This window comes from Rattus rattus, chromosome X (genome assembly GCF_011064425.1).
Source record: "Rattus rattus isolate New Zealand chromosome X, Rrattus_CSIRO_v1, whole genome shotgun sequence".
NCBI classification, from domain to species: Eukaryota; Metazoa; Chordata; class Mammalia; order Rodentia; family Muridae; genus Rattus; species Rattus rattus.
The window spans coordinates 79,732,100-79,747,648 of NC_046172.1; the positions used below are offsets into that span (position 1 = coordinate 79,732,100).

The 15,549-nt window shown below is 40.0% G+C and overlaps 1 protein-coding gene across 1 annotated transcript in view; it reads left to right on the plus strand.

Moving 5' to 3' along the window:
- Dgkk (diacylglycerol kinase kappa) overlaps positions 1–15,549 on the plus strand; it is a 90,194-nt gene that overhangs the window by 50,758 nt on the left and 23,887 nt on the right. The window contains exons 8-10 of the mRNA XM_032889428.1: positions 316–455; positions 1,235–1,316; positions 3,533–3,624. Of these exons, the coding sequence (XP_032745319.1) occupies positions 316–455; positions 1,235–1,316; positions 3,533–3,624 (314 nt within the window). The remainder of the gene's footprint in view (positions 1–315; positions 456–1,234; positions 1,317–3,532; positions 3,625–15,549) is intronic.

The window sequence follows — 15,549 nt, forward strand, 5'->3', positions numbered from 1 at the left end:
ATAGCTAGCTATAGCTATGATTTTTTTGCCTAGTCCAGAAACTTTCCACTTTACTGAGTATATTATTATTATTATTATTATTATATCATTATTATCATTATTATTATCATGAAAATAATTAAGAATGGGGTCCAATTTCTTTGATAAAATATTATTCAGCCCCAAATACCCTCTTATTACACTTTCTAGAAAGCAATCCTTTAAAGCCACTGGCTGTAAGGCATATTCTTTCTTAAGAGCACCCTCAACATCTTGCAGAGAGTAAAACATGGTGGAAGGATTGTCTGAAAAGAGCCTCGCCTTTTGTTTTTGCAGTGTCAGCTGGCAATCATCCCACTTGGAACTGGTAATGATCTCGCTCGTGTCCTTGGCTGGGGAGCATTCTGGAGTAAAGGCAAATCACCACTGGAAATTCTCAGCAGAGTAGAGCAGGCTCACGTGAGGATTTTAGACAGGTGAGTGGCCAAAAGGCTGTATCTCTGCGCCTCCATTTATACCCTCGCAGTTCAGAGCCCAGCTTCCCACATAGATCGTGTCCCTTGTGGTATAAGTGCAGGCTAATTCACAAGGGCTTAGCTATTGAGAAGCCAGAGAGTCACATATTCCCTCAAATAATGTTCCCCCCTTAAAGATTGTAGAGCAGGGGATTCATGAATATATTTCAAAGGTTTGCCTAGCATCCTTCTAAATGTGTAACCATTTGGCCGGTAGAAGCATACTTACTCATGAGAAAGAATCTATAGTAAAACCAGGCTCTCCGAGAAATGATTTTTATAAAGTGGGAGTGGAGGGAATTCAGTAACAACTGGCAGATATTTCCACTGCTCCAGACAATAGAGAATATCATCCTATATCCTGAGAGATAGGACTTTTATTGTGAGGTGTGGGTTTTCAACACACAAATCTAGGACCACCACAGAGATTCTTATTCAGTAGATCTTGGGCAAGGCTCTGGTATAAATAGTTCATAAAAATATTTCTGATGCTCATGATGCTACTTCTAGTGAAAACACAATGATTTCTGAGAGTCCTGTGGGGAAAAAATCCTAAGGCCATCATGAAGCAGAATCCTTTCTTTGTGTACTTTGACATTAGGTACACTGCTTGAGTAGACCCTGTAGCCCTCTTCCCCCAAACACAATAACATTTTGAACTTTAGTGTAACTGTGAAGTATTGATTTCCCTTGTAATTAGTGGAGACCTGAATAATATTTATGTTTAAACTTCATTGTAGATGGAGTGTGATGATCCGTGAGACGCCCAAACCAGTCCCACTGCTGAAAGGACAGGTGGAAATGGATATCCCAAGATTTGAGGTGATTATTGGTCAACTATAATTAAAAGCAACAATTTCATCACATGTGAGCTACTAGGACTTGATGAGAATGAGATCTCTGAGGATTAGAGATGCCAATCAACAGCTATTGACTACAAAGATGTCAGACATTAGGGATATAAATTATCTAGCTACTTATTCATTCATTCAAAATGCCTATGAGATAAGTGCTGTGTATGAAGTACTGTGTTAGGAAATGTTCTTGTGTAGAGAAAGAAGAATACAGAGAGCTCGGAGTTATTGTAGAGCTTGGAGTCTATTTAGAGTTAGAAAAGGCAAGGTTTTAATAAAATATTGCATGGATGTCACTTTGTGAGTTGTCATGGAAAACATTTAGAATGAGTGTTATTTCAGTAAACACCCAAGGAATAGCACTAAGTAGGCAAAAAGGACAAAGGAAGGCTGCTTTAGTGAGTGTTTCCTAGCTGTGAAAAGACGCCATGACCACAGCAACTCTTATAAAAGAAAGCATTTAATTAGGGTTTGATTACAGCTTCAGAGGTTTAGTCCTTTATTGTCACAGCAGCAAACATGGGGACACACATGTAGACATAGTGCTAGAGAGGTAGCTGAGAGGTCTACATCCTGATCAGCAGGCAATAGGAAGAGACACACACAGGAATAGCGTGGGCTTTTGAAACTCCAAATTCCGCCCCCAATGACACACTTCCTCCAACAAGGTTTTACCTTAATCCTTTCAAAGCATTACTAAGCATTTACCTGAGGAGCCCATTCTTATTCAAACCACCACAAGGCCTGTTTTTACACTGTTCCAAACATAAGAATATTATGTGATTGCTCTGTGATATCAATAGAATTGAAACACATTCATAATGCCCAGGGTGTGGCAGCCAGTGATGGAACATACAAAATGAGAGACTAGAGAAGTAATCAGGGACCAAACCCAGAGAAGGCTAATAAAGCATGGTAGGAATTTGGACTTTTATCCTTGGAGCAATGAGAATTCTAGAAGTGTTTGGGGGATTTTGATTGCCTGTATGTGCAGTGGGTGCACATGTATACAGCACACTGTGGTCAGAAGTCAGAGAACATCTGGGCCCTTACACACCTTCCCCTTTTTGTTAGAGAGAGGGTCTCTCATTGGCCTGGAACATCGCAGACTAGGCAAGGCTAGCTAGCTGACAAGATTCCAGTGATCGGGCCATCTCTGCCTCCTGCCTCACCATGGGTGGTGTGGTGGGTGTATAGTGTGTTATGCTGGGCTTTTATATGGGTCCTCAGGATTCAAAATCAGGTCCTTATTCTTTCAATTCAAGTGCTCTTTCAACTAAGACATCTCCACAGCCTGTCTTTCCTTTTTCTTACTTTATTAGACAAACTTCCAAACATACTGGGAAGTTCAAATGGGAATGTCCACCATCTCATTGTATTCACTTTAGCACATATGCAAACATGCTAAATTGAGCTGTAACTCATGATGTGTGAGGAGGCACCCAACCCAGGAGAAAGATCAGAGCAAGGAGAAACGTTGGGAGATGCTAACCTTAATCCGAGGAGAGATGATGGTGATTTAAGTTTGTGAATCATTAGCTTGGATAAGAAAATTTAACAAACTTGAGACATACTGAAAACATCTAAAAGGATTTATAGTGCTCAGGTTTGGCTGTAAAAGGAAGGACTAGAACTTGTAATTAGGAGAACAGACTCAAGAGTCTAATTACCTGCAATCAAATATAAGGTCTTCTGCCTAATGATTCCTTTCCTGTGCCTCAGTTTTCTCTTTTGTGAAATGGGTATACAAGTAATCTTTACATCTCAGGGTAGATATTGAGAGTATACAAAAATGATATATACGTTCAACGTAGAATACAGTCAGCTACATGCTCAGTACTATATGAGTGGAAGCTATATTGTTCATGACCTTATTCAAAAAGTAAATTCCTGGTATTGGGAAGTTATGAATCAGAATCACAAATCTATTATTTACTATCTCTATAACATAATATGAAAATTTTCACAGAGCGTTTCTTTCATTTTTAGAATGATTTATATCCCAGGTTATTTTTAGGTACATTTAAGGATGATTTGGCTTTATTTCCAGAAAGTCAGTGGAGTTTCTGGTAAAGACTAAGAAGGAAATAACAAGGCTGGTGGTGTGGGGTATGGGTTAAGGCAATGCAGTCTAATAAATCACAGTGCTAAGCTTATGAGACTGAACACTCTGTTTCCCTCTAGGCTGCTGCCATCAAGAACGTAGAATCTGCAACCACTGAGTTGAACAAAATTCTGAAGGCCAAGTACCCCACTGAGATGGTCATCGCCACAAGGTAAGCCTTCCTTTGGATTTTATCCTTCAGGGTATCATAGGCTGGTGTGTGTGTGTGTGTGTGTGTGTGTAAAGAATATATTTATTTTTTTCTAATCATTTTCCCTCAACTCAAATTTCCTTAGTGGAAAGTTTAAGGGAAAAAAGGGTAAAACAGGAGTGAGGTGCCATGCTGTTAAAAACAGAGGCAAAATTGCAAGTAGGTGTTTGGAAAAAAGGCTCCAAAAGGGCCACACAACTTTCTAGGTAATCCAACAGTACAAACACCTTATTTTCTGTCTTGGACACTGGAAAAGGTCTCTTCAGTGCTTAGCACTACCTGCTCACTTACTATCTATGTATCTATTTTTCATGTTCTTAACTTTCTTTTTTACAAATTATTGTTATTATTTAATGTTTTTTACAGTCTAGTCATTATCCCCCTCCCAATCTACCCTCTGTTCCTCTTCTCATACCTCCTCCCCTGTCTCTAAGAAAATCCCCATCCCACCAGACTTCCCCACTCCCTGGGGTCTCAAATCCCTCAAGGGAAGCATTAAAAACATTTTTTCTCATTATTGCAGCCTGAGGAATTTTCATTATACTTTGGAAATAAATATGAAAATAGCCATTTTGGCATACCTCTGGGTGAAGCAGGTGGAAGCCCATGTTTTATGGTTAGGCGCATCTTCTCTGACTGAGTCTAGACCTGGGAGTCCTCCGCTGTATATGTGTTGGGGGCCTCATCTCAGCTGGTGTGTGCTGCCTGGTTGGTGATCTCTCCAGTGTCTGAGAGATCCCGGGGGTCCAGGTTAATTGAGACTGCTGGTCCTCCTACAGGGTTGCCCCCTCCTCAGCTTCTTCCAGCTTTTCCCTAATTCAACCAGAGGGGTCAGCAACTGCTGTCCATTGACTGGTGCACATATCTGCATCTGACTCTTTCGGCTGCGTGTTGGGTCTTTTGGAGAGCAGTCTCTTTCTGTGAGCACCCCATAGCATCACTAATAGTGTCAGGTCTTGCCCGCCTCCCCTTGAGGTGGATCCCACTTTGGGCTGTCACTGGACCTCCTTTCCCTCAGGCTCCTCTCCATTTCCATCCCTGCAGTTCTTTCAGACAGGAACATTCTGAGTCAGAGTTTCTGACTGTGGGATGGCAACCTTATCCCTCACTTGATGCCCTGTCTTTCTGCTGGAGGTGGGCTTTACAAGTTCCCTCTCCCCACTGTAGGCCATTTCATCTAAGGCCCCTCCCTTTGAGTCCTGAGAGTCTCTCACCTCCCAGGTCTCTGGTACATTCTAGAGGGTACTCCCACCCTGACCCCCAAGGTTGCCTGTTTCCCTTCTTTCTGCTGGCCCTCAGGGCTTCAGTCCTGTCCCCCACCCTACAATGACTGATCATGTTCCCCATTTTCCCTTCCTGTCTCCTCTCCCACCCAAGTCCCTCCCTTCCCTCTGCCTTCTGTGGTTGCTTTCTTCTCCCTCCCTAGAGGGATTGAGGAATCCTCACTTGGGCCCTTTGGCTTGTTAACATTCTTGAGTTCTGTGGACTGTATCCCGAACATTCTGGACTTTTTTGGCTAATAACCACTTATTAGTGAGTACATACCATGCATGTCTTTTGGGGTCTGAGTTACCTCAGGATAATATTTTCCAGTTCCATCCATTTGCCTATGAATTTCATAAAGTGATTGTTTTTGATAGCTGAGTAATATTCCATTGTGTAGATGTCCCACATTTTCTGTATCCATTCCTCTGTTGAAGGGCATCTGGGTTCTTTCCAGCTTCTGGCTATTATAAATAAGGCTGCTAGGAACATAGTGGAGCATGTGTCTTTGTTGTATGTTGGAGCATCTTTTGGGTATATGCCCAAGAGAGGTATAGCTGGGTCCTCAGGTAGTGCAATGTCCAATTTTTCTGAGGAACCTCCAGACTGATTTCAGAATGGTTGTACCAGTCTGCAACCCCCACCAACAATGGAGGTGTTCCTCTTTCTCCACATCCTCGCCAGCATCTGTTGTCACCTGAGATTTTGATCTTAGCCATTCTGATTGGTGTAAGGTAGAATCTCAGGGTCATTTTGATTTGCATTTCCCTGATCACTAAGGACTTTGAATATTTCTTTAAGTTCTTCTTATCCATTTGAGATTCCTCTGTTGTGAATTCTCTGTTTAGTTCTCTACCCCATTTTTTTATTGGCTTGTTTGGTTTCATGGTGGTTGGCATCTTGAGTTCTTTATATATTTTGGATATTAGCCCTCTATTGGATGTGGGGTTAGTGAAGATTTTCCCCAATCTGTAGGCTGCCGATTTATTTTTATTTTTTTTCTTTTCTCCATCTTTATAAAATTGGTTATTTCTTATTTACATTTCAATTGCTATTACCTTTCCCGGTTTCCAGGCAAACATCCCCCTAATCCCACCCCCTCCTCTCCTATATGGGTGTTCTCCTCCCCATCGTCCTCCCCTTACCGCCCTCCCCACAACAATCCCGTTCACTGGGGGTTCAGTCTTGGCAGGACCAAGGGCTTCCCCTTCCACTGGTGCCCTTACTAGGCTATTCATTGCTACCTATGAGGTTGGAGCCCAGGGTCATAGTGGAGCATGTGTCTTTGTTATATGCTGGAGCATCTTTTGGGTATATGCCCAAGAGAGGTATAGCTGGATCCTCAGGTAGTACAATGTCCAATTTTCTGAGGAACCACCAGACTGATTTCCAGAATGGTTGTACCAGTCTGCAATTTGTTTTTATTTTTAAATTGTATTATTTGCCAATTTAAACTCTATTCATTTTGAGCTTTAAAAAAAAATACAAGCTCTATCTGCATGTACACATGCATGCCAGAAGAGGGCGCCAGATCTCTTTCTTGATAGTTGTGAGCCACCATATGGTTGCTGGGAATTGATCTCAGGACCTCTGTAAGAGCAGGCAGTGCTTTTAACCACTGAACCATCTCTCCAGTTCCAAAGTGCTATTCATCTTTATAGGTTACATAGCCACACAGTACAAAATTAAAAGGATAAGTGCCTCCCATTCATGCCATTGGTAATGTCAAAACTTTTCATAGTAGCTTTGTATCCCCATAGTTTAATTATCCCTAAATTTTAGCAAGTTTTAAGTAGGCATTAGCATACAATACATTGCTCTATAAAATGTCTGACTCATTTAACACCAGGTTTTGGGAATCACTTTGCCCACACATCAGGATTTTTCTTATTAAAATTTTGGTTTTGGAATTGTCATATACAATGAGATATAATTATACCTAACCCCATCCCTTCCCTCCATAAACCCTCACATCATCCCAATACTACCCAAAATGTCTTTATCTTTTCATAACCCACTAAATCCAGTTACTGCTACCCATAGATGCATAGATATGGGGCCAACCACTAGGCTATGGCTAACTTATCAGAGACCACATCCTCCAAAGCAGTGATTCTCCATCCTTCAGCAACTACCCACTGCCAATAGCTTCTCAATAAGGAGTGGCCATGGTGTTCACCTACCCCATCTATACTGGGGTTTTGTATGGCTTGATGTTCTGAAGGTAACCACAGCTACTCTGAGCTTATAAGTACAGTATAAGTCCCCAAGAAAACATGTCACAGAACATCCTCTGTCTTCTACAATCTTTTCACTCTTCCTCTGCAATACTCTTCAAGCTTTAGTGCTTGTGGGGTTGATGCAGGTGTCTTCTTTGCTACTGGGTAATCAATCTTTTATTCTCATCACTTGGACTTTCGTTATAAGACTGCATTACCTGCTGCCCACTGCAAAAAGAAGCTCCTCAGACTATGGTTGAGGGCGAGCCAGGTTTCTTAGGTTTAAACAAATATTTGGAAGGTAATTTGACAACATGACCATTTAGCAAAGCAATACCAACAAGTTATACCCTAGAGCCTATGACCTTCTAAGTCATGGGCTTTTGAGAAAGCTGTAGTAACAGGTATGAAATTTCTTCCTGTGGAGCAGGCCTCAAGTTCAATCAAAACCACTAGTTACCCCATAACAGTCATGTTATTTTTATATCTGTGGACACATCTTGCCTAACAGGATAATATTGTAGCATGCAGGGCCCAGCACTGGATAAAATCATTGACGTTTTTCCTCTCCCAGCAGCCTGCATAGCACCTGACACTGCTATGAAAATTCACCGTCAGGGAGAAAGTTTTCCAGGTGGTTTGAAATTGATTTCTTTATGTCATTCAGTGAAAGTGCACAGTGTTTTCCCCAATAATTGACTTACCTGTAGGTATGGTGTATAACCAATGGTAATAGATTGTTTTGGAGACCTCTGGTGTTCCTTGACCAATAACTCATAGGGACATATCTCATGCTTTGCAATTAGATTTTCAATAATGAGCCATGCCTTCTGGGAATGACATCATCCATCCATGTAGGGTAATTCCATTCTGTTTCCTTTTTTTTAAAATTAATTAGTTGTTTTACTTACTCATTTTACATACTACTCACTGCCCTCTCCTGGTCACTCCCTCTCATAATCCTTTCCCCCATCCCCTTCTCCTCTGAGTAGGACCCACCTCCATGTATCCCCGTCACCCTGGCATTTCAAGTCTCTGTGAGGCTAGGCACTTCCTTTCCCATTGAGGACAGACAGGGCTGCCTAGCTAGAAGAACAAATCCCACAGACAGGCAACAGCTTTGGAATAGCCACAGCTTCAGTTGTTCAGGAGCCACATGAAAGTGAAGCTGCACATCTGCTACGTATGTGTGGGGAGTCCTAGTTCGAGCCTGTGTATGTTTGGCTGTGGGTGTCTGCATCCGTCTGAGTCAGCTGCTGGGTGGAACTTCTCAGAGGACAGCCATGCTAGGCTCCTGTCTACAAGCAGAACAGAGTATCATTAATAGTGTCAGAGATTGGTGTTTGTCCATGGGATGGGTCTCAACTTGAGTCAGATATTGTTTTGTCATTATCCCCCTCAGCCTCTGCTCTATCCCTGTCCCTGCATTTCTTACAGACAGGATAAATTTTGGGTTGAAAGTTTTGTGGGTATGTTGGAGTCCAATTGCTCCACTGAGGTTCTTGCCTGGCCACTGCCAGAAGTCTCCCCAGGTTCCATATCCTCAGTGTTGTAAGTCGCAGCTAAGGCCACTCCCATTGATTCTTGGGTGCCTCTCCTATCTTGTCTTCATGCCTTCCTAGAGATTTCCCCTACACACACCCCAATTGGTTGCCGATTCCCACTCCTTCTCATGGCTATCCGGTCAACCCCTCTGTCCTTCCCCACACCTGACCCTGAACCCCTTTTGATCCCCTCTCCCACATAGTTCCCTCCTTCCATCAGCCTTCCATGGCCATTCCCTTCCCTTTTCCAAGTGAGGCTCAAACAGTTTTCCTTGTGCCCTCCTTCCTATCCAGCCTCCTTGTGTCTATGGAGTGTATGCAGCACGGGCATCCTGTATTTATGGCTAATATTCACTTTTAAGTGAGTGCATACCATGTATGTCCTTTTTAGATTGGGTTACCTCACTCAGGATGATACTTCCAAATTCCATCCATTTGCCTGCAAAATTCATGGTGTCTGCTTTTAACAGCTGAATAGTGTTCCATTGTATAGATGTACCACATTTTCTTTATCCATTTTTCAGTTGAGGGTGCAATAGATATTTTCATACATCCTTATTTTTGTTTAACCTACCCACTACCCTCTTTCTTTGTCCCACCCTTTACTCCCACTCCTGCTTCCTCTTAATCCTTTAACCCCTGTATTTCCCATACTTAACCATTTTATATTTAAGTTTTGTATTTTCTGTTTCCATTTTCAATTATAGGATTTAAAATCTTTTCTTCTTGATTTTATTCTTGACTCACTCATCATTCAATATACTGCTATTGAGTCTCTATTACTTTGAGTTCTTTCTGTAGTTTTGATTGCTGTTGATATATAGTTTTATTCCATTGTGGTAAGATAGAATACAGGATTTTATTTCATTTACCCTGTATTTTTGAGATAGTCACTTTGTGTCCTGATATGTGATATTTTTAGCATCTAAGTCCTATGGACTCTAGAAGAATGTGTATTCTTTAGTGCTTAAGTATAATGTTCTGTAGATGTCCCTTAAGTTCATGTGATTTATGGTGTCATTTAACTGTAATGTTTCTCATTAGTATTTGTTTAAATAACCTCATATTGATGGCTGTGAGATATTGCAGTTACCCACTATAATTGTATTGTAGTTAATCTGCGGTTTTATATTAGTGGTATTATATTAATCTAGTAGTATTTCTTTTATAAATTAGATGCACCTATGTTTGATGTGTGTATATTCAGAACTGTGGTATCTTCTTGGTGTATTTTTCCCTTGACGAGGATTAAGTGACCCTCCTTATAGCTTTTGACTAGTTTTGGCTTAAAATCTGTTTTTTAGAGATGCTAGAGTAGCTATGTCTGTTTTTTTTTTCTTGGTTTAATTTGCTTGAAATAACTTTTTCTATCCTTTTACCAAGAAATGGTGTCTGTTGTTGATGGTAAGGTGTGTTTCTTGGATGCATTAAAAAGATGAATCCTGTTTTCTAATTCAATGCGTTAGTCTGTTGTCTTTTTATTGGGTAATTGAGACAATTTGTAAACAGACTTAGTATTGAAACTTGTTGAATTTTATAGTTTTTTTTTGACCTTGTGATATTTTCTTAGACTTTATTTGGTCCTGGTATTGTTTACTACCTCTGACCTCTTGGGTATATTTGTTCTTTTGTTTAGACTAAATTATTCCTTACTATATCTTCTATCGAGTTGGCTTGGTGATTGAAAATTTCTTTAATCTGTTTTCATCATGCAAGACTTTCAGTTCTCCCTCAACTTTAATAGATAGTTTTGCTGGTTGTAATAGTCAGGGTTGACAATTTTGATCTTTCAGAACTCGAAATACATTTCTCCAGGCCTTTCTGGCTATAAATGTCAAATAATCAGGTGCTATTCTAATAATCCTACCTTTATAAATGACTTGAATTTTCTCTCTTGTAAATATCATTCAATATCCTTTATTCTGTCTTCAATGTTTTAACTATAATGTGGCATAGGGAGTTTCTTTTCTGCCCTATCTATTTGGAGTACTGTAGGCCTTTTGTACCTGCATGGGTATCTTATTTTGGAAAATTTTCTTCTATAATTTTGTTAAAATATATTTTATGTGTTAGTATGGTATCCATTATTTAATTCATATAGCCAGAAGATTAGCTGTTTTCATAGTATCGCTAATCTCTCCCAGGGGTGTGTGTGTGTGTGTGTGTGTGTGTGTGTGTGTGTGTCACCATTTTCCTTTACTGAATGATCCAATTCCTCTATCTTATGTTCTTTTTTTCCCCACATTACATTCTATTGGAGTTTTCTGAGTTCTAGTTTGGATTATTTTTAAATATAATATTGTATGAAATCCTTGAAAATTTTATAAAAGGTATTTTAATCATTCCTCTAAATTTCCCCCCAGATCTACCCCCATTCTTTCAAATGTGTCACCTCTGTCTTTTTTCCTTAAAAAAATTCCACTAATTTGTACTACTGAGTATACCTAATGGAAGGTAGGCCGTCCTGGTAGCCAAGTGGAGTGCAGTAATCCTGTCATGTCCTGAAGACACTGGTTCCCTCCAATATACTCTGACCTCTGACTCTTAAAATATTTCCACCCTCTCTCCCATGATGGCTCCAGAACTTTGGAGGGAGGGAGGCCGGTGGTACAGATATTCCATTTGTGGTTGAACAATATATTGACACATAATCCCTGCATTTTGATTGATTGTAAGCTTCTATGTTAATCACTATCCACTACACAAAGACACTTCTCTGATGAATTCTAAGGGCATCACTAATCAATGGTTATAATTACACTAATTTAGATGCTCTGTCCATTTAGCAGCAAAATAGCCCTAGGGCCCAAAATCTGCAATCTTTGGTTCATAGCTAGATCTACAGTACCAGACTTGTGTTTCATCCTGTGGAGCAGGCTTTAAATTTAAGTAGTTTTAATTAACTAAAAAGTTGTTGGTTACTTCTGTATTATCCACCCCACTATTGTGCCCATGGGCATTTCATGCCATACCAGTCCCTGTAGTTGATTGAGTTCACAGCCAAATATGACTGCTTTTACATATTACCCCAATAGCCTTTTAGAATCATGAAACACCTTTTGGAAACATGAGAGCTAACATGCATGGAGGAAGTGTCTTGGTCAATACCAACTTGACTCCTCCATGTCCAGTGAACAAAGTGTGTGCTGTTTTCTGTAACAGGGTCTCTCCTATCAAGTTATAGTGGGCACCCAGGAATGATGGCAATGCCCTGTACTCTTTTAGGAGTCTCTGGGACACCCTTGACTAACTACCAGAGGGGAAATATCTCACACTCACACGTGACGAAACTTTTAATTTTGGCAGCCTTTGGCTTCTAGGAGAAGTATTATCCCCCGATTATGGTAACTCTAATTATATTCTTATAGAGTCTCCCTACCTAAACCTCCCTCCCCTTACTTTCCTGTCCTTTTTATAACACTTATGTTGTACTGTCCTCCCTCCCTAAAAATCTTTATTCCCCTTCCCCACCAATGTTCCCTTTCTACTTTTCTGGATTCCACAATATTACACATTAAACATACAAATTCTATGATTCTATACAAAGATCCACATATATAATTTTTAAATCTCTAATTCTTTGTTACTTCAGTTATTTTCTTTCTTGCTAAATAAAATTCAATTGTGCCAAGGTATCAAATTTCCAGTATCCATTTAGTAATTGATAAGCATCAAGATTAAGTCCATTCCTTGGCTGTTGTGCTTTGAATGAGAAATGTACCCCCATAGACTCGAGTATTTAAACTCTTGGTCGCTGGTTGATATTTCTGAGGATGTTAAAACACTTAGATACCAGTGGGTGTTCCCGAAAATGTCAAGGAGCCTTTAGAAAGGACAGTGTTGCTGGATAAAGCATTTCACTGTGAGCAGACTTTGAGGGCTTGTAGTATTACTCCATTTCCTGCTCACCCGCTCGGCTTTGGATGTGTGACTAAGCTATGTACTTTGAGCTTCCTGCTCCTGCTACCCATGTTTGTTTCCCCACCTTTATGGACATCTAGCTGCTCAAACCATAGTCCAAGATAAACTTTTTCTTAAGTTGCTTTTGGTCATGTTATTCTATCACAGCAACAGACAAGTAATATACTAGCTATTGCAATGAGTGCAGCTATGAACTTAGATGAGCATATGTCTCCGTGGTAGAAAATAGAGTCCTTGGGATATAAACGCAAAACATTTATAACTAGGTCATATGGTAGATCTATTTCTAGTTTCTTGAGAAACCTCCACACTGATTTCTATAGTTGCTATATCAATTGAGTCCCATTAATAGTGCATTGAGGGTTTCTAAATCCCTACATCTTTGACAGCACTTTTTGTCTCCTGTTTCAATATGTCTGGGGTCAAATGAAATCACAAAATAGTTTTAATTTGTATTTCTCTGATGGCTAATAATGGTGAAAACTTAAATTTTTTCTTAATCATTTGTATTTCCTCTTCAGATAAAACTTTCTTCATGACCATAGCCCACTATATGTGTGTGTGTGTGTGTGTGTGTGTGTGTGTGTGTGTGTGTGTGTGTGTGTGTACACACATACAATACACTGTAGCTGTCCTCAGACACACAAGAAGAAGGCCTCAGATCTCATTACAGGTGGTTGTGAACCTCCATGTGGTTGCTGGGAATTGAACTAAGGACCTCTGGAAGCGCAGTCAGTGCCCTTAACCTCTGAGCCACCTCTCCCTCCAGCCCCCACAGTCCACTTTTTAATGGTATTGTTTTCTTAGTGTTTAGGGATTTTTTCCCCAAATTTTATATATTCTAGACACTCATACTTCTTTAAGATGTAAAGCTGGCAAAGATTTTTTTCCCCATTATATAGGCTGCCTCTTCAGTTGATAGCTTCCTTTGCAGTATAGAAACTTTTTAGATTCATGACACTTATTGTTGGTCCTATTTCCTGAGTTCCTGGGAGCCCTATTCAGAAAGTTCTTGCCTGAGCTTATATCCTTAGACACATTACCCACTTTTTCTTTTAGAAGTTTCAGAGTTATGGGTCTAGCATTGATATTTTGATCCATTTGCAGTTTGTATGCAGAATGAGAGAAAAGGTTCAAATTTCATTATTCTACATGCATATATCCAGTTTTCCCAACATAATTTATTAAGGATGCTCTGTTTTCCATGTGTATTTTTGGTATCTATATTTAAAAAAAAATCAAGTGGCTGAGCTAGATGTGGTGGCATATTGAAGGCAAAGGCAGGTAGATCTCTATGAGTTCTAGGACAGCCAGGGCTGTTAAACAGAGAAACCCTGTCTTGAAAAACAAATAGCATAAATGAAAAAGTTCTAGAGAGAATAAGGATACAGAGAGCATATCTCAGTAAAAACAACAGAAAATAATCTCATCACCAGCACCATCCTAAATGGAGTGAAACTCAAAGCACTCCCCCTAAAACCAGGAACAAAACAAAACTGTCCATTCTCTCTCTTTATTAGCAGCACTGAAATCTTAACTAGAGCAGTAAGACAAGTGAAGGCCATAAAGGGGATACAAATAAAAAAAGAAAGAATCAGAGGCTTGAGAGATAGCTCAACAGTTAAAAAGCACTAACCTAGGCTAGGACTTCCAGAGGTCCTGAGTTCAATTCCCAGCAACCACATGGCGGCTCACAACCATCTTTTTTTTCTTCTTCTTCTTCTTCTTCTTTTTTCTTTTTTTCGGAGCTGGGGACCGAACCCAGGGCCTTGCGCTTGCAAGCGCTCTACCACTGAGCCAAATCCCCAACCCCTCTCACAACCATCTTTAATGGGATCTGATGTCTTCTTCTGGTGTGTCTGAGGACTCACATGCATAAAATAAATAAATCTGAGAGAGAGAGAGAGAGAGAGAGAGAGAGAGAGAGAGAGAGAGAGAGAGAGAATGAATAGTATTCCCTATTTACAATCTGGTCCTGTTTTGTGCTTTGTGTATCTCTTATACCTAGATGAGTGTCTCGCCCTCTCAATTTTGGAAATCTATGATTTTATTAAAATCATTTTTCTATGCTTTTTGCATGAAAATGTTTTCCTTCCTTTGCCTATGTAGGTTAGGCCTATTGTGTATTTTGGAGTCCCAGAATCCATGCATGTTCTGTCCATACATTGTTTTACATTTATCATCATTGCCTTTGAGTGATCTAATTCTATTCCAGTAGTTCTCAACCTTCCTAATACTGTGACCCTTTAATACAGTTTTCCATGTGGTAGTGACCACCAACCAGAAAATTATTTCACTGATACTTCATAACTATAATTTTGCTACTGTTATGAATCATAATGCATATGAATCATAATATCTATGTTTTCTGATGGTGTTAGGTGACCCCTGTGAAAAGGTCATTTGACCCCTGCAGGCGTCACGAGCCACAGGTTGAGAACTGCCACTCCATTCTGTCTTCCTTACCTGACAGTCTGTCTTCCACATGATTCATCCTATTGCCGAGGCTTTTCACTCATCTAGTATGTTTTTTTTTTATTTCATTTTTTTTACTTCCATCATTATTATGGTTTGAGGGTTTTAGATATGTCTATTTCTTTCTTAAGTTCTATTTTCATATCCTTAACGTCATGACCCCTGTTTCATTCAGCTGTCTCTTTGAAATGATTGGCGTCGTTTTTGAGATCATATATGTAATTATTGCTTTGCATTCTACAGCTTGATTTTGTCTAATCCATTTTGCCTAGGGGTCATTACTATGGGATTGGTAATTTTTGGAGGAGATAAGTTGTCTTGTGTTTTATTTGGGGTTTTGTACTGGGATCAGTCTTTTGAGGGGTTAAAATGCATTGCGTTTTTTTTTCCCCTTCTGGTTGCCTCTCTTTTAATGAGCATGTTTGCAGTGCTTAGGAGAGACTCGGTGGCAGCAGGTGTGGTGG